Raw genomic sequence first — 22,202 nt, 5'->3', positions numbered from 1 at the left:
ACGTCCTTAGGTTGATAGCAAGCTGGGGGAAAATACAAAAACTCAAAACCTAAACATCAACATCATCATCATCATCATCATAAAGAGGAGGAATCCAATCAGTAAATAAATCAGTTGGGTTTTCAACATCTGACAGAAGACGAGTCTCAGCCAGAGAGGCCATCTGGTGTGTGATTGACCTATAGACCTTACAATGACACTTCTAATGCAGGGAATAATACAACATCCAATCAGACTGAACACGCTCGCACCAATAAGGATACCAGTGATTCCTTGCAGTAGCGATGAATGGGCATAAAATGACATCTGTAGCACGACGAGGTTCAAACCTCAGCTACGACTTTTCACCACCTCCAACTCCAAATGCGTGTCGGGCAGTCCCATTAAACTGCAGCACAAACTTTTCAGATATTTCTTGCAGAAAATCCTCTTCTGGTCCCGCTTTCTTGTTAAATTCATGCAGAGATTTCTGTAGAAGAAAGGCCTTGTTTAGCCGTGGCTAAAATAATCTGGCTGTAAGGTTCCAGGGACATTTTGGTTGGGCGCGCCGCTCTGACAGGAACCAGGCTATCTCCTTCTTCCTGGCCGCTGGATTCTGCCGTTCGCCCAAACGCGAGATTATTATAAATAAAGAACAGTAGGTGGCGAAAATCTTGCAGCCGGTAGCAGCAGCAGGTCTCCGTTAAACAAAAGAAGAAGAAAACAATGACAACATCCGGTCTGTGGGCACGAGAAAACGGTCCATTTTTGTTTCTGCTTCTTTGTGATTTTGTATTTTGTTACGCTAAGTAGAGAAAGAAAATCTAAGTAATTTTTAAATTTCGAGGACTCCCTTAAGACCCACAAAAAAGTGAAATGTTTTTTGTATTTTAAAACGAAAATCAAATAAGCACTTTATTTTATTTTTTTAATATCAGCGTTTGAAGGAAAATTCAAATCCCAAAAGATACACGGACCCTTTTGTCTCTGTATGTTAATATTGTAGAGTCACAGAGTTTTGATATTTGAAATATAAACTGAAACATTATCATATAAACTTACACCAACCACGTGTTACGAACACGCTCCTCTTCTTAGCTGCGTGAAGAGCTGATCCATTATATTCAGATGCGTAAGGTCATGAATGCAAATAAACTCCGCCAGGACAAGGAGGTGATTGGACAACTGCACCAAACGTAGCGGTGATTGGCTCCTGCCAGACCACATGTCAAACATGAAGCGCCGGTGGAAAAGCTCAGTTCTGAAGGTGCAGGCTTCTCCCTTTTGGCCCAAAAGGCCACACTACTGCCTGAATATAGGCGGTCCGCTCTCACCCATCTTTCTATTTGACTGAATGTAATGACGGTGCATTTAAAATTCACTTTGCGTCCTCTGTGAATCCACCTGAACACACACACAACACTTCTTCTTTACAAATTCTCATTTTAATGATACAGAATTCAGTGGAAATATGAATAAACGTAACATCAAACCTGAACAGAGAAACATTTAAGTACTGATGTCAAATTGCTTTGCAACTTAAAAACATGCCAACTCCCTGATCGTGTTACAGTACGCCCAAATCTTCTCCCAGTGGAAGTTTGGGAAGGAATTAATGAGTGCTGTTTAAAAAAAAAAAAAAAAGAATAAAGGATTAAAGGTGACTATAGATAATGGTTTTCTTTACTGGCCTTACTGAAAGAGGATGGCTCACAAATCTTATATCTCATCTTACAACAATTCCACATGCAGCAGGGGGCGTACCTGGGCTCCACACTGACCATGGCCTCATCCGAGCTGGAGTCCCACTCAGACAGATGCAGCAAGATACAACTGACGAGAAAACGGTCCTTTTTCGTTTCTGCTTATTTTTGATTTTGTATTTTGTTACGCTAAGTAGAGAAAGAAAATCTAAGTAATTCTTAAATTTCGAGGACTCCCTTCAGACCCACAAAAAATTAAAATGTTTTTTGTATTTTAAAACGAAAATCAAATAAGCACTCTTTTTTATTTTTTTAAATATCAGCGTTTGAAGGGAAATTCAAATCCCAAAAGATACACGGACCCTTTTGTCTCTGTATGTTAATATTGTAGAGTCATAGAGTTTTGATATTGTAATATGTAATTTAAACTGAAACATTATCATCTAAATTTACACCAACCACGTGTTACGAACACGCTCCTCTTTTTAGCTGCGTGAAGAGCTGATCCATTATATTCAGATGCGTAAGGTCATGAATGCAAATAAACTCCGCCAGGACAAGGAAGTGATTGGACAACTGCACCAAACGTAGCGGTGATTGGCTCCTGCCAGACCACATGTCAAACATGAAGCGCCGGTGGAAAAGCTCAGTTCTGAAGGTGCAAGCTTCTCCCTTTTGGCCCAAAAGGCCACACTACTGCCTGAATATACAAGACAGAACAAAATGATGGAGTCTACACTGTGTTAAAATTATTATGCGAGTGATCTTTTCTTGAAAATCTGGACGGCTGCTGTTCAGAAACAAATGCTGTTTTAGTGTGATGTATCTAAGACCTTGAGCTTTAATAAAACCCTTTTGTTGGAATCTACAAAGCTTTCTCATATCCTTTATCACAGACGACATGTATGTAAGTGTGGTGGAAATATACTTTCTTCCTGATGAGAAGTGAAATAAAATTCTTTAGACAGTAACTGTCCGTCACACTAAAGTATACAAATTGATCATATGATCAGTGACTACATTCCTTTATGTTTAAGTAGACACATCATTCGCTGATATATGTGAAAATATGCATTTAGCTGTTTTTGTAGGACACAGACGTCCTTAGGTTGATAGTAAGCTGGGGGAAAATACAAAAACTCAAAACCTAAACATCATCATCATCATCATAAAGAGGAGGAATCCAATCAGTAAATAAATCAGTTGGGTTTTCAACATCTGACAGAAGACAAGTCTCAGCCAGAGAGGCCATCTGGTGTGTGATTGACCTATAGACCTTACAGTGAGACTTCTAATGCAGGGAATAATACAACATCCAATCAGACTGAACACGCTCGCACCAATAAGGATACCAGTGATTCCTTGCAGTAGCAATGAATGGGCATAAAATGACATCTGTAGCACGACGAGGTTCAAACCTCAGCTATGGCTTTCACCACCTCCAACTCCAACTGCGTGTCGGGCAGTCCCATTAAACTGCGGCACAACGTTTTCAGATATTTCTTGCAGAAAATCCTCTTCTGGTCCCGCTTTCTAGTGAAATTCGTGCAGAGATTTCTGTAGAAGAAAGGCCTTGTTTAGCCGTGGCTAAAATAATCTGTGAGGTTCCAAAGACATTTTGGTTTGGTTGTGAAAAAGAAGATGAAAACAAATGGATGCCAATAATTATGTCCATCATATGTTTTATGTATGTAAATTTTATTTCACTATATGGAAGCATTTTTGTTGTTGTTCAATAACTCTGGACATTTTATTAAATATTGTGATTCTACAAAACTGCTTGATTTCCATTTATTTCTGAAGCTATTCTAAACTCTACTTAAAATTCAGCAGTGCCAATAACTTTGAGCAGGACTGTAAATAAAAGAACATATTTATTAACATGACATAATCAATACACAAACAAATTTGTCAAAAGTCCTGAACATAGACACTTTCAAAAAATCCAAAACATACATTTCTTGTATCTTGTGAACAGCTATATCACAGTCCATCAGCCAACAGCCCACCATACAAATCAAAAAATGAAATGAGAAATGTTCTCTTGCATTGTAATGTTTGTCTAACAACCATCTTCAGTAGTTTCAGCCACAAAGTGATCATGAGTACTTCAGTGCTGTAAAAGCAGAAAATCTAATAGTACCTATTCACATACAGCCCCACTTTAAAGGTGTGACTGTAGAGAGCGTTTGTAGCCGTGGAATAACTGAAGCAGACACACACACACACACACACACACACACACACACACACACACACACACACACACACACACACACACACACACACACACACACACACACACACACACACACACACACACACACACACACACACACACACACACACACACACACACACACACAAAAGCTAAACAGGGCTGAGGTCAGAAGTTTAGGTTTGTTTAGAAACAGCTGTGAGTGATATGGAGAAAATCCACACTGACAATTATTTCTTTTAGGGGGGAAATATTTTAAAACCTCAGGTAAACTTACGACATGTAATATGTGAACGTCATTTGATGCCAGCGTAATAAAAGTAAAAAAAAAAAAAAAAGAATAACATTACAATATATATATAATTTTATATTTCAATGAGGTTATATATTGGGATGTAAAACATTTTTTGGAAATAAATAAAATGAATCACTTGGGGCCCCAAGGCTCATTTTTGCCCCACAAGGCTAATCCAGCACTGACAACAATGACTTTCCATATGTGTAAAAACAGCTGGTATTTAGTTCTAAATGAATGCACTACCAAGAAATACCACCAACCCACATGTACACAGGAGCAATGTTCAATTCATGTCCATCTGAAATAATGACAGCACCACACAGAGGGCTGGTCTGATTGAAAAAACAGTGATACAGACGTCTGCTGCTGAGGGTCCACGTTAACTGTGTGAACCAATCACAGTCGGAAATCCAACGTATATGTGGTGGAAAAATACTTTCCTCCTTTTGAGAAGTGAAATAGAATTCTTTAGACAGTTATTGTCTTTTGATGCTTTATTATAAAATAAGGTTTACAGAGTAATCCATTTGTGCAGAAAGGACAGAGCTCACGCAGCATCAAATGCTACAGAGGTCTGACCCCAGGTTACAAGTTCCAAGAGTACTTATGCCTGTTTCTCACATACCAGCATGGCAAGGATGGCAGGGAGACAAAATAATCTGAAGGTCAAAAAATAGAGATAAGTTGTGCTCGGAGACACCGGAGACATAACAGGTGTCTTCACAAAGTACAGTAAACAAAGTACATTAGGCCACTACAGGTCATGTTATATGTACTTCACCCAGAATTGAATATACGAGTTCATGAGAATATACCAATGCTTGATAAAAGAGTATATGGTTATATGATAAATTGACATTACAATTCCCCCTTTGGCCATAAAATGGCCACACCAAAGTATATACAAATTGATCATATGATCAGTGACTACATTCCTTTGGGTTTAAGTAAACACATCATTAGCTGATAAATGTTAAAATATGCATTTAGCTGTTTTTGTAGGACACAGACGTCCTTAGGTTGATAGCAAGCTGGGAAAAATACAAACACTCAAAACATCAATATCATCATCATCACAAGTCTCAGCCAGAGAGGCCATCTGGTGTGTGACTGTAGTCACTTGGTTGGAGCTTGGCATGCTACTGGTGGAGGAGGGCGCTCTTTCACCCCTCACTCTTATATTGCAGACGGTTCCACCGCAGCTGCAGGTTAGGGGCAGCGCACGGCGTGCACCCCAGTTGTCTTCCTCAGCGTCTGGATGAGTCAGTTTTTCCTAGACCATTATTCTGGGTCTAAAGAATTTATGTGGCCTCCTTTGCTTTGATTCTCTGGTGGCTGGTTGTCGGCCTTTGGTTCAGGAACCCGTTTGCAGTGGCTGGCGTGTACCCATGCGGCCTTCTCCGCAACCTTTACAGCTGTCTCAGTGGTCAGCAGAACCTGGAACGGGCCCTGGAATCGCCTTGGTTTCCAGTGACGGCGTCTGTGGTCTTTGATGAGAACCCAGTCTCCAGGCTGTAAGTTGTGGAGGACTGCTGTGGCTGCAGATGGCAGGGCACTTTTCACCTGTGAATGTAATGCTGATAAGGTTGTAGACAAGTTGGCACAGTATCTCAACATAGCATCATCACATGCACCTGTGGTAAGGGGAGGGCGCCTAACTGGACCTACTGGATGATATGAACAATGATGACGTCTGTCAAACCCAAGATAGTCTGACACTTCTTTCAGGGCTTGGTTGACAAAACCTGGTCCATTGTCACTGCTGATGACTGAAGGAATTCCCCACCTAGGAATAATTTCAGTTAGCAGTGCTTTAGCCACAGCTCCAGCATCCTGTTTGGAAGAGGGGAAAACTTCAAGCCATTTGCTGAACATGTCAACAATTACAAGACAGTATCTTTTCCCTTCACTTGGTGTTAGTTCAATGAAATCCATCATTAAATGTTCAAAGGGTTTGTCAGGAGGTGGATGACCAGCAGGTGGCATATGAAGAGCCCCTGATGCATTGTTGGCTGCACAAATGATGCATTTCCTGCAAAAGTCCTGTGCAAAAGTTGAAAAAGCACGTGTGTACCATGATGAATTAACAGCAGCACACATTCCCCCTTTGCCCACGTGGTCTCTCCATGGTCGTTCCCATCACAACTACTCAGCAAAATCTCCAGGTATGTTTTTGTTCCACACATAGAATAGAATAGAATAGAATAGAATATACTTTATTGATCCCTTTGGGAGGTCCCTTGGGGAAATTTGGGTACCAGCAGCAGTACAACACCAAAAAACACAGTAAAGCAGCAGTACAAAGTAAAAAAGTAAAAAGTAACTAACTAAGTTAAGTTAGTTAACTAAGGTGCTGGTATAAAATAGAATGTAAATGAAATAAAATATAAAAGTAGAATAAACTCTTGAATAGTTAGTACTAAAATAGAACAAGTTTGGATTCAAGTAAAATTCAAGTAAAAAATTAAAATATAAAGTATATACAAACATTGCAAACAAACATTGCACTCTTAGATGCGGAAATAATCATAAATTACTGCACATGAGTTATTGCACATGGATAGTATTGTTATTGCCCATGGGTTATTGCACATGAATAGTAGTGTCCGGCAGGCTGTACTCCTTCCCTCTCCCTCTCCCCCTCCTGCCATATTCGGTGTTGTATAGTTTGATGGCTCTGGGGACAAAGGAGTCTCTGAGCCGGTTGGTCCGACTCTTGGGGAGGAGCAGCCTGTTACTGGTCAGGCTTCTCTGTGCACTGATGACAGTGTGCAGAGGGTGACTGGCATCGTCCATAATAGCCAGTAGTTTTTTTAGTGATCTCCTCTCTGCCACTGTCACCAGGGAGTCCAGCTTCATGCCGACCACAGAGCCCGCCCGCCTGATGAGTTTGTCCAGTCTGTTAGCACACCTTTTTGGCATGCTGCCCCCCCAGCAGACAACAGCATAAAAAAGTGTACTAGCCACCACAGACTGGTAAAACATCCACAGGAGTTTTCTACAGATGTTAAAGGACCCCAGTCTCCGCAGGAAGTACAGACGGCTCTGGCCCTTCTTGTACAGGTAATCTGTACAGTATGACCAGTCCAGCTTGTTGTCCAGCCACAGCCCGAGGTACTTGTAGTTGCCTACAATCTCCACCTCGTCGTCCTTGATGGTCACTGGCCGTGGTTGTGGGCTGGACTTCCTGAAGTCGATGACCAGCTCCTTAGTCTTGGAGGTGTTGAGCTGGAGATGGTTCATCTGACTCCAGGCAACAAAGTCACAGACTAGGTTCCTGTACTCCTCCTCTTCATCATCCCTGATACATCCCACGATGGCTGTGTCATCTGCAAACTTCTGGATGTGACACAACTCTGAGTTGTAGCAGAAGTCTGAGGTGTAGAGGGTGAAGAGGAGGGGGGCCAGCACCGTCCCTTGGGGTGCTCCTGTGCTGCTGATGACAGTGTCTGAAGTAGCGTCCTTTAGCCTGACAAACTGCGGTCTCTCTGTGAGGTAGTCAGCAATCCAGGACACCAAGTAGGGCTCTACTTGCATCCCCCTCAGTTTGTCCAGTAGCATCGGGGGCTGGATGGTGTTAAAGGCACTTGAGAAATCCAAAAAGAGGATCCTCACTGTGGATCCTCACTCACATACACACAGAGTGAGCTCTCAGTAGGAAGAGCTGACTTGATTTCACTTTTATTAGTCACTGAACTGTGAAACAAGCTACATGAAGATGTCTTTCTTCTGATGATCACTCTAGAACTTTCTACTTAGCGACTCTGTGTGGTGATGCAGTGGGTGATATCTGACACAGAGTTCTAAATTAAAATCCCGTACAGTTACAGCAGGAACGTTGAGGATGTAAGAGCTAAACTGGCTTAAACACAGATGAACCATAGAGCATACAAATGATGTGCTAACTTACACCACAGGTACAGTGAGACACCACCAGGTATTGCTGAACGGACTCTTTCTCCACAGAGGCTGAGAGCGGTGGACGTAGCTGAGGGAGATCACCACTGGAAAATAAGGTCAGCAACAAGAGAATGTGAACAACAATGTGAACAACAGAAGAAAGGGATTGGTTTGAATCATATAAAAAGACACGAGTAAGCTTGACCACAGCTTACAGTACAGTATTCAATATGACAGAGAGAGTTCCTACCTGTGTGTAAGACGAGGAACCCTGCCATGACCTTCTGAGTCAGCAGCAGGCCATTAGACAGCTCACTGAACCACTGAGGAGCCTCGTCTGAAGAGCTGCAGTCACACAGGAAAACTGTTACTTCATTCATCAGCTCATCGATTCTAGTGTGTCTGTTCTCACAGCTGGTACAGCTGGTGTACTTAGGACAGTGGGACAGTTAGAGACAGTGCTTCTCTTTACCTGGCTATGAGTATGTGGCAGGTGATGGTGGTGTTGTCAGCTAAGGTGTTGTTGCCTCTGCTTAGGCAGACCTCCTGCAGCGTAAACCCAAAGGCCAACAGGTAGGCACACACTGTCAGAGCAAACTTCAACAGGAAACAGCCAAGGAAGTAGTTCTGGGTCTGGTCAAAGAGGAGTAACAGTTTAAAGGAGATTAAAAAGCACACAGAAGTACATGTATACATAACTAGTCATTCATGTTTGATCAATGGCCCCAAGTGTAGATGCAGTAAATACACAAGGTGCAGAAAGAGCAGCTGTTTGTTGTCTGTGGTATTTATCATTATCATTACTGCTTTTATGAAAGTTTTCTCCTGGAATATTTTTCTAGAGACTTCATTTGACTGGAAGAAGTTTCCACTATATCACTACACAGTATGTACACTAAATGCTACTAATTAATATTATATAAATGTTTGTCTAAGCTTTAGCAGTAATAATCCAGTAAGTGAGGCTTCTAGGTTTAGTAGATGTGGAAGATCTGAGAGGCAGGATCCCACCTTTCTTGGAATGGCATCTAGGTTCTTCCCTGTGGCAACTGCCATGACTGAAGTGTCTGGAGGCTTCCCCAGAAGTGACACACTGAGAACACAAATGGACCATTACTATAATGTATAAACACAGTGAAATAACACAGTGTTGTCAGTTCACAGTGTTTTATTATGTGTGTACCTTAGAAGTGGGCAGCTGAAGCAGGACAGCCAGAGGATGTCAGTGGTGTTCATTGGAGGAGGAAGCTGAGCCAGACAGGCTAAGAACTACGGACAAACACCAGAAGCACTTCCTTCATTTATTTATTCAGAAATGTACATCACAATATTAATTAGGTCTTTAGCCTTTTAGCCTGTTAGCAATGATACACACAGAGAAATGTATTTGTACATATAAATCCATATAAATCCACATGCTCTGAGTTTGTGAAGTGCTCTCTCACCTGGATGATGACCAGACTGAGCTGACACTGCAGCAGGAAGAGGAAGCATTTGCGGATGCCATAGGTCGTGTGTCGCGCCTGGAAAAGATTCACCCAAAAAGCAAATGAATTCATATATAAGTGTCTCGTTCTGACTTAGTGTATCTGTGTGTGTGTGTGTGTCCAACCTGCTCTATGAGCTTGACCATGCTGACGCTCTCTCCTTGGTGGAAGGTGACAGAGCAGCCCAGACTGTTGAGCTGTCCTGAGAGCCTCAGAGGAGACAGACCCTCAGCGTCTCCGTTGAAGCCTCCTCCGGTGGCATAGCCAAATGTCTCCCACAAACACTGAGACGGGTACAGAGGGTCCAGAGCGATGCTGTGGAGAGAGGACGATGAAAAATCATGTGGACTGAGAATGAGAAGTAGTTTGTTACATAATTATTGTATAATCAGTCAAAACAATGTTGCCGGACTATGGCAAGCTGTTAAAGGGTCAGTACACGCAAACTAGAAAATATTTACCCATTTACCTCTAGTAGTGAGGTATCTGTCTCCATCTAGTACAATGGAGGTGAAAGGAATTGCATTTGTACTTGTTAGAATGGCCGTTCTGACAACAGAGACTTCAGAAAGAAGAAAATGCCAAGGCGAAGATGGAATATGCATAGACATATATTTATTTTCTAACAGCAGCACAGGTATGGCAGCAAACCATAGGTGAAACCTAACCAGCAACAACAGCAGATTTAAAATTGGCGCCCTTTTATACAGTGTTCTGGTAGGTGTGATTGGGTGCATACATTCACAGGTGTTCCTAAACATACATTCATAAGCATAATTGACTTATATAAAAAATGTGAATACTATATTTAACCACAATATTTAAAATAACCTTCCTGCTGTAAACTAAACCCCAAAACAAACACCATAAATATAATTACAATAAATATATACATTTTACAATACAATACAATTTCCAGACTCCCCCCTTTCTTGTCCTGCCACTTGGTCGTACCCAGAACGTTCTTAACACGGTCCGCTGACCTAGGGGACTCTTTTCAGCAACGCACCCCAGAGCGAACACCAGACAGGTAAAGGTAAGTGTTAACCATAACTTAAACAATGTCTGTTCCAGCACTTGCACTATTTGCATCATCTTTCACAAAACTGCTTGAATATATGTTTCACAAAACTGCATTTACTCCGGAGTCCTTCAATTTTGGACAGTCCGCTGCCAACGGAGTCTAAAGGACCTCTTCTCCTTTTATGACAGAGCCGGGTGGCCACCACGGTTTATTTGAATGAGATGTAGAAATCTCAGTGACAGGTATCCCTGAACCCCGACAAACAAGACTACAACTCTCTGCATGGCTAGATAGTATTACTATGAGTTTTCATTTTTTTAATAGCAGAAATATTGCTTCAGAATTTTTACTGGTTTTAATTGGGATAAAAATGAAAATCTAGTCTCATTAATATTCATTTTCAAATTTGAAAAAACAGGATGTACTTCATTAATGAGTGTATACCTGATGTCACTCTGTAGGAACAGGCGGCTGTTGCGGAAATTGGCGGAGCTTCCCAGACAGCATGTAACCTCCCTGTTCTCCTGCATGATCTTCATCATCTCACACATGGCTGTGAAGAGAACTCCACTGTAAGTAAATGTCTACAGTACTCTAAAGCAAACACTGAGTATATCGAAGACATGAAATAAGCCTCGTTGGTTATTAATCATCGCTTTTCCTTATTAGAATCTGTTTCACCATTGACGAGCAGAGGAAGACAATGGAGTCAGAGGACATCTTTAAAAAGTAAAATGAAAAAGTTTTCCAAAAAAGTGGAATTACCCATAAGCAGAGTGATTCATTCTATAAAACACATAAAGAATACTCACTGTCAGGGGTGCAGTCAGTGAAGAGTGGCACCAAAAGAGGCACATTATCAATGTTCTTCAGATGAGGACGGACCTGGTGGATCCCACGAGGTAGCTTGGCCTGACAAAGGGCAGGGAGAGAAAATGATTCAGACTAATGTAAAATAATTTCAAAACAAAGCACAATTTCCTGCTGGTTACCAAAGCATAAGACAGAGGAATCTGTCTGTATTATACAGCTGCATGAAAAACAGATACTGATATTTCTCCATTGTAGCTTCAGTGGTTTTAATAAAAGGTATTGTTACCCTGTTGCAGTCCTCCAGGAAGCTGGGCACATCACTGTCTGTGGGCTGGAAACTGGCTAAGTCAGAGTGGGCTTCCTCCTCTGGCAGCAAAGGACCTTCTGCTTCATCCCGAGAATCTGAATCACATATGAAGACAGTCGGCAAAGTTAGAGATACTCTGTAAAACTCAAATGAACAGACATCACTCATGTCAGACCTGCACTTCTACAGGACTCCTTTCTGTTATGTCCCCTAAAAGAAGCATAAAGTAACATAAAATGGAAAATCTCATGTAAAGTTATACAATGTAATTCAAAACTGTGACCACCCCATAGAACAGGGTAATGTCATAATTTGACGAGTTCTGATCCAGAAATCATGTGGGTTTACTCTTCAAATGATAAATCTATGTCTGTGTAATTAAACAGCAAGACTAAACACAGAAACCTTGACAACCTACATTGATGTCCACATCACACCTGCAGACAGAAGGACAGTCATGAAGTGCACCCCAACAGTAAATGTAATAAAATGAATAATATCCTCAGTTTGTGCAAACACAGGTTTGGTACCTTGGTTCAGGTCTTCGCGCAGGGAACCGTGACTGGGGCTGGATGGAGCTCCATCACAGGGACTGTCTCCGTTTGGGGTCAGAGAGATGTGGCAGTTCCAGCCCGTCTCTAAACCCATCTTCTCAGCAAAAACCTGCACAGACACAAAATGAGCCACATAAACACATACTCTCAAAATGACAGCTTTTTGTTGTGGACTAGAATCAGATGCATGCTGGGAAATGCACATTTATTTTGGTGAATGTGGAAAAAACAATGTGCTGTCAGCAGAGACACAGACAGACATCAGATTAAGGAGTCCATTTATTGTCCAAATGAAAGAGTACTATACCTTGATCACTTCAGCCAACATAAACTAGATACTATCAAATGTTTATTGGAGCTTGTGTGTGTTCACCTTGCTGCGGAGCTCATCCTCCATAGAAAAGTAAACAAAGCGGATGCAAGCTGTGACCAGGGCATCGATAAGCCGGACTGTGTCCAGCCTCGCCTGGAACTGAGACGACACCATTCCCATGAAGATCTGCCCACTCAGGGCCTGGACGCAGTCCTCACGCTCCACCCCCTCACCTATACCCTCTGCACACATGACAAGGGAAGACGATCAAAGGAAAAGAGACAGGAAAATGAGTTGTGTTATTACTGTTTTATTACTTGAATTAATCCGTCCCTCCGTCACTGACTCTTACCATCTGAGCTCCAGCTGTTCCTACAGGAGTTGTATTTGATGGGGGTGGTGGAGGGCAGCTCCACTCCAGAGAAGAGGCTGGGACCGGGGGCCAGTTCTACACACTTCCCATTCAGTTGGCTTGACAGTGACACTTGCATGGGTTTGTAGGCAAAGGCTGAGCAGTAACCTGACAGACAGGCCCGCTGGTAGAAGTCCAGGACCTTCTTTCTGTAACACAAGAGCAGAGTGTAGAAATAAACACTCAGGTGGCAGCTTCTATTATTTTGTCCACCCTATTGATATCAGTGAGGGCAGGTTAAATAACAGAAAGACCTCTGTATATACTGTACAGTTCAACAGCATCACAAACTGCAGCCTCCAAAATGATCAGAACGCTGAAGCAACGTCTCTAAAACAGTTTGAAGAAAACCTGAACATGATGAGCTTCATGGATAATAAACTGGCAGCTGAGTGTAGATATGGATGATATTACCTGTGCTGTGCTTATGAAACTTTGATACTTGTGTCTGACTCAAGATTTACAGCCACAGAAGAGCGATCAGTGTGACGGCACCTGTCTGAGCCCGACAGGGGGTAGATATCAGTTCCATCCCAGAAGTCAGTGCAGGCTTCCAGGATGAGGTCAGCCGAGCCATGTGACAGCATCTGGATGTTATCTACAACAGAGAGGTTAGAGAAAGACAGTGACAATAACATTAGCAGACATGAAAATACACAAACACCTTTTTTTTTTTTTAACTTGCTCATCTATTTGGTGAAGAGACAGACAAAGGACAAGTAACAGCAAAATGCAACAAGTACATATAAGAAAAAAATCAGCTCTTTTCATTAAAAACTGTAAAATAAAAGAAAACAGAGCAGTAGAACGACACAGGTTGACTGAAGTGTGTATAGACTTACTGGAGGAGGAGTCTCGTACGAACAGAGAGATGAGGTGGGACATGGGAGGCTGGCGTTTGGTGAAGTAATGAAGGTGGCGGGAGGTTAACTCCTTGGTTTTCTCTCCAGATGGCAGCTGGTACAGAGCCAAGTGGTTCTCCTGTTTGAACAGCTCCCTTGCACCGGGAGTGAATCCTGACACACAAACACAAACAGACACACAAAGGAAAAGATGAGGGTAATAGATAATAAGACATCATCTAATTTGGTTCTGAAAACTTCTCTTTCTTCCCACAAACAGCACATCATCTGATACTGATGATCAGTTTAAATGATGTTTCACACCAACCCGGAGCCTCTGCCTACAGTGAAACACCTAAACATTGGGAAATGGCTGAATGTCTTTACTGGCCAACAACAACTCTGCTGTCCTGTCCCCTTTACCCTGTCCACCTCGGACTTCAGGTACGGCATTCTGACCTGCCACCTATAGAAGCTCTCAGATCTCTGCAGCTGCTGGATGCATCAGGGGGGAGGATGTGTCACCAGAGGGCGGTGGCTGGTTTTGTGGACTGGTGTGAGCTGAACCACCTGCAGCTCAGCATCAGCAAAACAAAGCAGCTGGTGGAGGACTTCAGGAGACCCAGGACTCCTGCTACTCCTCTTTTCATTAGGGGACAGATGGTGGAGGTGGTACAGGAGAACAAAAACCTGGGTGTCCACTTGGACAGCAAACTGGATTTGAGCAGGAACTCAGGAACTCTGCAGCTCTCTATAGGAAGGGCCCTTCAGGGACATTTTTTAATTATGGTTGACTTGCAGTTCAGCCAGGTGCAGTACTCCCACTCCAGTCCATCAATCCAACATAGCAGCAACTTGCTTGTAGCCTTAATTTATCATGAAGACCATGTGAGAAATAGATCTTCTCACAGTGCTCGGAAATGTAATCTATGCCAGGACTTTATTCTGGGGTAAAATGTAATCTGGAGTTCATGCTGAGTGGGATGAAAGCCAGATCAGCTTTTACCACTGAAGAAAAATCCTCTGAACCTCTGATCACTGTGTTCTCACATGACCTAACAAAAAGCCAAACTATGAGGCAAACTAGGTCATGGTATTAACAGGTGGCTCTAAACCAACCAGATGTCAAAGCAGCACTGTCATTCCAAGCTCACCTATGAGCCTGGAGAGCTCACAGAGCCCCCAGGGTACGTAGACAGGCAGTACAGAGCCGTGGCTCTCCTGCAGAGCCAGGTTGGACAGGTGGTCAGAGAAGCGGCAGAGCTGCTGGGTGACGCTGGCGTTGCAGAGGTTCAGCATGATGTTGAGGCCCAGTGGCTTGAGGGAGGGCAGGTGGCACTGCCAGGAGAGATGATCAAACTGGATGCTGGTTGGGTTCTGCTGGTCCTGTGACAGACTCAGCATCTCCAGGTGGTAGTCACACACAAAGTCCTCTGCCTCCGCCTCTGGGCAGCCCATTGCAAAGTCCTGGAGACAAATGGGACAGAAATGAAAAGACCAACACCATCACAACATAGCAGGAATAGTAAAGTTACATCAGCTTACTGAATCAATAGCATGTTTCCTATTTTCACAACGGCTGGTACAGTTTCAGGTCTAAGCTTTACCTGGGCCTGGTCGTCCTCGCCTCCCTCAGTGTCGTGGCTGAAGCTCACGTTGGATCCAGAGTGGTGTTTGGTGCGACTGTGTGCGGGCTGGCAGGAGCACCGAAGCCGGGCCGTGTCAGATGAGCGAATGCTGTCATGTGAGGTCTCGCTCGGCTCGGGCCCCTCCCCCAGCTGGGTGGAGGACTCTGCCGGTAGACAGAGCAGAGCCTGCCCCTCCTGGGCCTGTACAGCAGTCACAGTTAGTCAGGAGTGGATACAACACTGTGCCTTATCAGGTGGTGAATTGGGGCTGCTGGTGAGGCTAAAAGGTGCCAGAGAAAACACAAACACACACCTCATCTAACTAACTATACATCTAACACCTACATCGAACTATGTGCAATTTTCCTCTTCATTTTCAATTGGGAGTTAAGTAACAGTAAGAATTTCCCTACGGGGATCAATAAAGTTATTCTGATCTGATTCTGATTCTGATCCCTGTCGTCATCCGTCTCCATTCGGCAGTAGGAGTTGACGGACAGGTCGTCTCTGACATCATCCTGGCTGTTGTGAGGTGGTTCGACCCGTCCTCTGAAGAACAGCACGGTCTCTGGACTGGGGTTAGGCCACGACAGGATACCCTGTTTGTCCACACAACACAGCACCTACACATACACACACAATATCTGCAAATTAGACACATACTGTCCACTCAGCAACAAGTCTATAAAATGGTTTCCATGTCTATGGGCATAATGAGGGTTTCTGGCTTTTTATGGCCCAACTGTTGCCGTGGGCTACACCAGTCAATGGTAGAGTGTGTAAAAGGCTGGAAGTGTAGCACAGTGTCTGAGACTCTCCCTTTAAGACGCCAACCAGGTGTCTCCACACACAACGTAGCATCTCCTGCATAAATGAGTGCATATACACACTCAGATATATATAGTAAGCAAGAGAGCCGCTTTATATATATATATATATATATACTAGAGAGGATAAACATGTCTGAATAAATAAATGCATAAAATTCATACCTATTAGTCATAAGTCATTGGTCATAAATAAAGTGACAATAATTAAAATGTAAAAAAAAATAGCTTTAAGTAATAAGGAAGAAGCTGAATTTATAGCTCTGCCTAAAAAGCCCAAACCAGCTCTAAAACAGATAAATGTCTGTATGTTTCCACCTACAGACGACACTGACACAAACAAAGACTCTAAACTTACACTGACCTCAATGCTTTTCACACACACTGAATCCATCCACAACTGAGCCCTGACAATACTCAGCCAGACCCAAACTCCAATGCACCTGGATACAGAACAAAGCCCATCTAAACTGAGCTGAAGACAGGCCTGCACTTCCAACACTCACCCTAGCTCTCTCTCTCTCTCTCACACACACACACACACACACACACACACACACACACACACACACACAGAAATGAATGCATGCATGTGTAGAAACACTAAACAATGTTAACCAACATGCAACGTCTCACCTGGTCTCTCATGACCCTCCAAATAAGCTCTGCCATCCTGCAAGAGAAACACAAACAGGAAGCATCAGCACACAAACCACCTTTGAAACAGCCCTTGATTTTCTTTTTTTTTTATCCACTTACCACAAAGAGCTCTGACAACACACGAACAATTGCAGTGTGTCCCTCACTCCCACACGATGGCGCTCTTTCCTCACCAGCAGCACCTTCACTGGCTCCACCTCACATACACCTACAACACACACTCTCTCTCTCTCACTCACACACTAAAATTAGTGCATGCATAAGTGTAGAAACACTACAATGTGGCTCTTGCTCACCTGGTCTCAAATGGTCCTCTCACTCAGCTCCTCCCTCCTGCTGAAAAACACAAAGACATTGGTTTTGGATACTAATCAAGTTAGTCCTTGAACTTGTAATATTTCGCTTCACTTCCAGCTGCAGCAGGGGCCTTACCTGAGCTCCACATTGCCCATGGCCTCAAAGTTGGATGGCCACTCAGCCACAAGCAGCTGCACACAGAAAGAAAGAAGGAGACATTAATGCATGCATAAGTTTTACTCTCCATCAAGCAGCAACTATGTCTCACACACACTAAACCCACACTGACCCCAGTGCCATCCATATAGTGACAAATACCCACAACTAAGCCTGACAACACTAAACTACACAACACAGCCTGTGCTTCCAACACTACCTGCTGATGGGCTTCCACACATATACAGTTGTGTCCGGATCCCAACTGCATAATGTGCTTCCACATACCAACACTGGTGCAACAGCCTGGAAATAGCAAACATACACTCTAAACTAGGGGTGTGCCATCTCAGTCACCTCACGATTCGATTACGATTCACAGTGCTACGATTCGATTATTCCCCGATTATCGATGCATCTCGATTAATCTTTTTTTCCCCACATAGAATGTTTCTTTTCTCAGTTACTTGTAAAATAATGTATATTTTTACATATCGATTCATTGAAGTAAAACACGTTTATCTCTCTAAAAACAATAATAATAATACTAAAAATATATATTATGTGGCTGTACTGACATGATTCTGATTTGATTATTTTATTATGAACATGTACATGAAAAAAATATGTTAAAAAAAGAAAAGAAAAAAGAGGGAAAGGAAATTGACAATATTTCCACTTCTATTACAATCTGATATCTTGATTTACATGTCCAGAAAGTAATCCTTTTAAATCTTAGTGTATGTGCATGTCAGTCAGATTGTTTCTCATAAGGATTTTGGACACTATCCGGTCACTGCGCGTATTCTTACGTTTCCAGTCAACAGTGTTGACAGAATAAGCAACACTCTACGCTAACCCCTCAGTACAGAGCCGAGCAGTTCGCGTCGAGTTTCGCAGTTTTTTCCCCGACGAACACAGAGCCGTAGGCAGCCGCTTCGCCATGCTTGAATTGTTTTGAAGGGGGAGGGGCTTAGTCTGTTGTGCCACCCAGATTTGCTTCCCTCCGTGCAGTTTTCCCCTGACACAGGTTCCTCTTCCACACGAAAACAGCATTGCACTCAAATTATGTCAAATTCCGCGTTAAAAATAGATTCAGATTTAATATATTCATAGATTTTAATCCAATTCCGCGATTCAGTGATCGCGCAAATCATAGGGCCCTATAATATGTCCGGGGGGCACGCGCTACTTTTTTTCGTTCCGACCGCTGCATTTTCCTTCCGTTATTAAAAGAATCGATTTTTGAACATTTATGAATCGATTCTGAATCGTCAAGTGTCGCGTCACGATTAATCTATGAATCGGGCACACCCCTACTCTAAACCTAGTTGGACCCCAGTGTCCCCCCAAACTAATCTAAGTCCCATCTAAAGTGCATTAAAGACAAAAGCAGGCACTTCCTTCTTTCTGATTTTAATACAAACATTCTCTCACTCATGGATGCATGCATACTGGTAGAAACACTGCACAATGTGGCCTTCATGCACCTGGTCTCAAAGGGTCCTCTGGATCAGCTCTGCCCACCTGCAGCAAAAACCTCAAAAGACTCATCTAAGCTGGAGTCCCACTCAGCCAGATGCAGCTACCTGCTGAACACAAAGGAACAAAAAAAAAAAAAAAACAATAAAAAAAACAATAAAAAAATGATGTGTGCCTCCAATAGTGGAGGCACACATAATGGTTGATTCCCAGCTTTAGTTTTTGGCAGTGGACCCACACAATCAGTGAGGACTTTATCAAACAGCTCACCTGTCACTGGAATGGGATGCAAGGGAGCAGGGGGATCACCTGGTTTGGTTTGCCAACAACCTGGTATACATGGCAGGAACAACAATAGTTAACAACATCAGACTTGAGTCCTGGCAAAAAGAAATGTTTAAGGACTCTGTGATAAGTTTTTGTAATGTCCATGTGTCCTGACCAAGAGTGGTCATGAGCTAAAGAGAGTACCTGTGTGTGGTAGACTGTAGGCACAACCACCTGGTAGGTCACGCTCCAGTCCTCACCAGCCCAGCGACGCATCAACAAGCCACCGTCAAGAAGGTAAGCCACTTTCTTTTTCTGAGCCTCTTCCTGCTCAACAACAGAAGAGAGACATTTTGAGAGAGTGATATCAGTGTTTTGGGCTGAAATAAACTCTTTTCAGGTGGAGAGAGGTGACACTGACTGAGCAGGCTGGCTCTCTGCCTCAGTAAAGTGGCTGTCAGGGGACTGCCCTGTGACTAGGAAAGAATCAGACGGGTCAAGGTCATTATTCCTCGATGGGGCCCTGGTAACCACACATGCTGGGAAGATCTCAGGGTATTCTTGGGCAATGTCTGTCCCTGGGCTTGAATCAGGCACAACCTTACCCCCAGCTAAATCATTCCACAAAATAAAGTCAATCCCTTTTACTGGTAAAGCTGGAAGGACTGCAACTTTAAAGAGCCCACTGACCAGAGGAGACTGAAGATGTATATTATGCAGTGGAGCAGAGACAATTTTCATCCCCACACCCTGAACAGCTGCACTCAAGCCACAATATGACATAGGTGACAAAGATAAAATGCCTTCACGGATAATGGACTGGGATCCACCTGTGTGTCAGGATTTTTACTGGCTGCTGATCTTTTGGATCCCCACTTAATGAAACAAAGCCCTCAGAAATGAAAGGCTTAAAACAGGGGTCAGGCTTGTTGTCCTCAACTGATGTCTGGACGTGGACGTCCGACAGCCTCATGCTGTTGGAGATTAGAGGGTTGTTTATGCTTTAGTGATAGGCAATCAGCTATGAAGTGAGCTTTTTTCTGACAGTAGAAGCACTCAGGATGTACACGGGGAGGTGACCATGGACCCCTAGCCTTTTCAACCTTTTCAACAGGAGAGTGACCAGAACTAGACCCCGCTGGGCGTGACATAGGAACTTTGTCTGGGATAGAAGATAAAAACACATTTTATCACCAGCTCATAAGCACGCGGTATGGATTCTTTAAGCACATTATAACACAAGCTATCTGTTAACGACAAGGAAGACACAACCACCTGTGCCTTACCTATGAGCTTGCAATGAAGCAGGACAGGCCACATCTCCTCAGGCCACTTTAGTGCTGTAGCAATCCTCTCAAATGCTGTAAAACAGGAGTCAACCTCCGCCTCCCAAAATGTGGGCACCAAGGATATATTCCTACTCACATCAAAGCTTGGCTTTGTCAGGACCAGTGGAGATACAGAATTGTCAGACCCTTGTGAAATCTGCACAGAAGAAATTTTCATGGCCTCCAATTCAAGCTGGCGTAACTTAATCTCTTTTTCAGCCTCTATCTCCAACTTGCAAACTTGTAGTCTAAGGTCATAATCCGCTCTACGTACCCTCTCCTTTTCCTGTGCTTCCAGCTGGAGACGAGCGATTGTGACCTTGATCCTTGCATCTGAACTGGAGCCAGACGACCCTGGGGAAAAAGGGTCAAAGTGAGGAAAAGTGGCTGGAACAGCTTCACTCTCAATCCTAGCACCTCGGGGTGTATCATGTACAGCCTGTTCCCTTTTACCATCAGAAAGAGAGGAAACACTTGGACCAACAACTTCCTCCCCTAACTCAGCTGAAACAGGGTTAATAGGAACAACCAGAACCTTCAACTCAGCAAGTTTTTCCACTATTGTGTTTTGAATTTGCTTTTTAAGACTAGTTTTCTGGACAGGGATGCCATAATGAGCTGTTATACAAAGCAAATCATCTTTACCACATGAATGAACTTTTTCAATGCAAGGATTATCAATGAAGTCCTGCAAGTCAAACATCCTTCTTACACAAATACCAAACTACAAGGACTCTTCAAAATTCTTTGGTTGGTTTGTATTGACCCTGGGAAAAAGTATCCCTGAGGAGACCCCACTTGTGTTCCAACCTTAGTTGGTGGAAGCTCGGGATTTCAGGTCTGTAACACAAGCAACCAAAGCAAATGAACAGAGTCAGTGTAGGTGGCATCATTACAGTTAGTTTATTTGAAAACATCAAAATGGAACAAAATGGAAAAAGTGGGGGAGATGTGGACCAGTGGTTGTGCCAAACAAAACCAAAAAAGTTCCAATAAAACCAGGCCTAGATTACTGACTACCTGAGAAAACAAAGGAAACAAAAGACCTGGCTGAGCTCGCTAAAAAGATAAAGAAAAGAAAATACAGGGGGGTGGCACCAACCAATAACCCTAGTGTGTTTATACAACAATAATTCCTACATGCTGCTAAATGTACAGGGTCCCCCAAACTCACCTGTCCACAAACACCCACCACACTTACTCTACTGCCTGATGCCACCAGAGGAAAAAGGCAATCTGCACCTGGAACACTGTGAAGCAGGGCAGGGGAGGAGAAAGAGGAAAAAAACACACACACAGGCCATCCAGGCACATTACAGCTGTATGTGTTGTGTATGCTCACACACTCAGACACACACAGAGAAATGAATGCATGCATATCTGTAGAAACACTGACCAACATGCTCTCTCTCACCTTGTTTCTCATGGTCCTCTGGATCAGCTCCTCCATCCTGCACAGGACAAACACACTCTACATCAGATCCAGGTACAAACAGTCAAACCTATTTGAAACATTCTGCTACACTTCCACATTCAGCAGGGGGCGTACCTGAGCTCCACCCTGGATATGGCCTCATCCAACTTGGATGTTGGAGCCCCACTCAGCCACATACACCTGGAAAGAGAGAGACATTAATGGATATGTGTAAAAACACTGAACATCTGTCACTCTGTCACATCTGGGTTTAAACTCAGCCTGGCGTCCAC

The 22,202-nt window shown here is 43.2% G+C and overlaps 1 protein-coding gene and 1 long non-coding RNA gene across 2 annotated transcripts; both read right to left on the bottom strand.

Annotated features, from left to right (window-relative positions):
• Positions 1-8,566: 8,566 nt before the first annotated feature.
• LOC121175584 (transmembrane protein 94-like) lies at positions 8,567-16,339 on the bottom strand. The gene is made up of 17 exons (XM_041029403.1): positions 16,313-16,339; positions 15,991-16,077; positions 15,458-15,679; positions 15,005-15,317; positions 13,851-14,024; positions 13,504-13,606; positions 12,949-13,157; positions 12,657-12,838; positions 12,260-12,392; positions 11,709-11,824; positions 11,422-11,521; positions 11,054-11,162; positions 9,711-9,900; positions 9,544-9,621; positions 9,282-9,367; positions 9,110-9,191; positions 8,567-8,731 (listed from the first exon to the last, which is right to left on the bottom strand). Exons 1-17 carry the CDS (start codon positions 16,337-16,339, stop codon positions 8,567-8,569), a joined length of 2,376 nt encoding a protein of 791 aa, XP_040885337.1.
• Positions 16,340-19,162: 2,823 nt separating this feature from the next.
• On the bottom strand, positions 19,163-21,949 carry LOC121201068. The gene is made up of 5 exons (XR_005896589.1): positions 21,910-21,949; positions 21,697-21,745; positions 20,770-20,849; positions 19,372-19,494; positions 19,163-19,230 (listed from the first exon to the last, which is right to left on the bottom strand). It is a non-coding gene; the product is annotated as an uncharacterized LOC121201068 (long non-coding RNA).
• Between the last annotated feature and the right edge of the window lie 253 nt (positions 21,950-22,202).

This window comes from Toxotes jaculatrix, chromosome 21, assembly GCF_017976425.1.
Source record: "Toxotes jaculatrix isolate fToxJac2 chromosome 21, fToxJac2.pri, whole genome shotgun sequence".
NCBI lineage: Eukaryota > Metazoa > Chordata > Actinopteri > Toxotidae > Toxotes > Toxotes jaculatrix.
The sequence above is the reverse complement of the archived record's forward strand: the minus strand, read 5'-3'. Positions and strand labels throughout refer to the sequence as shown.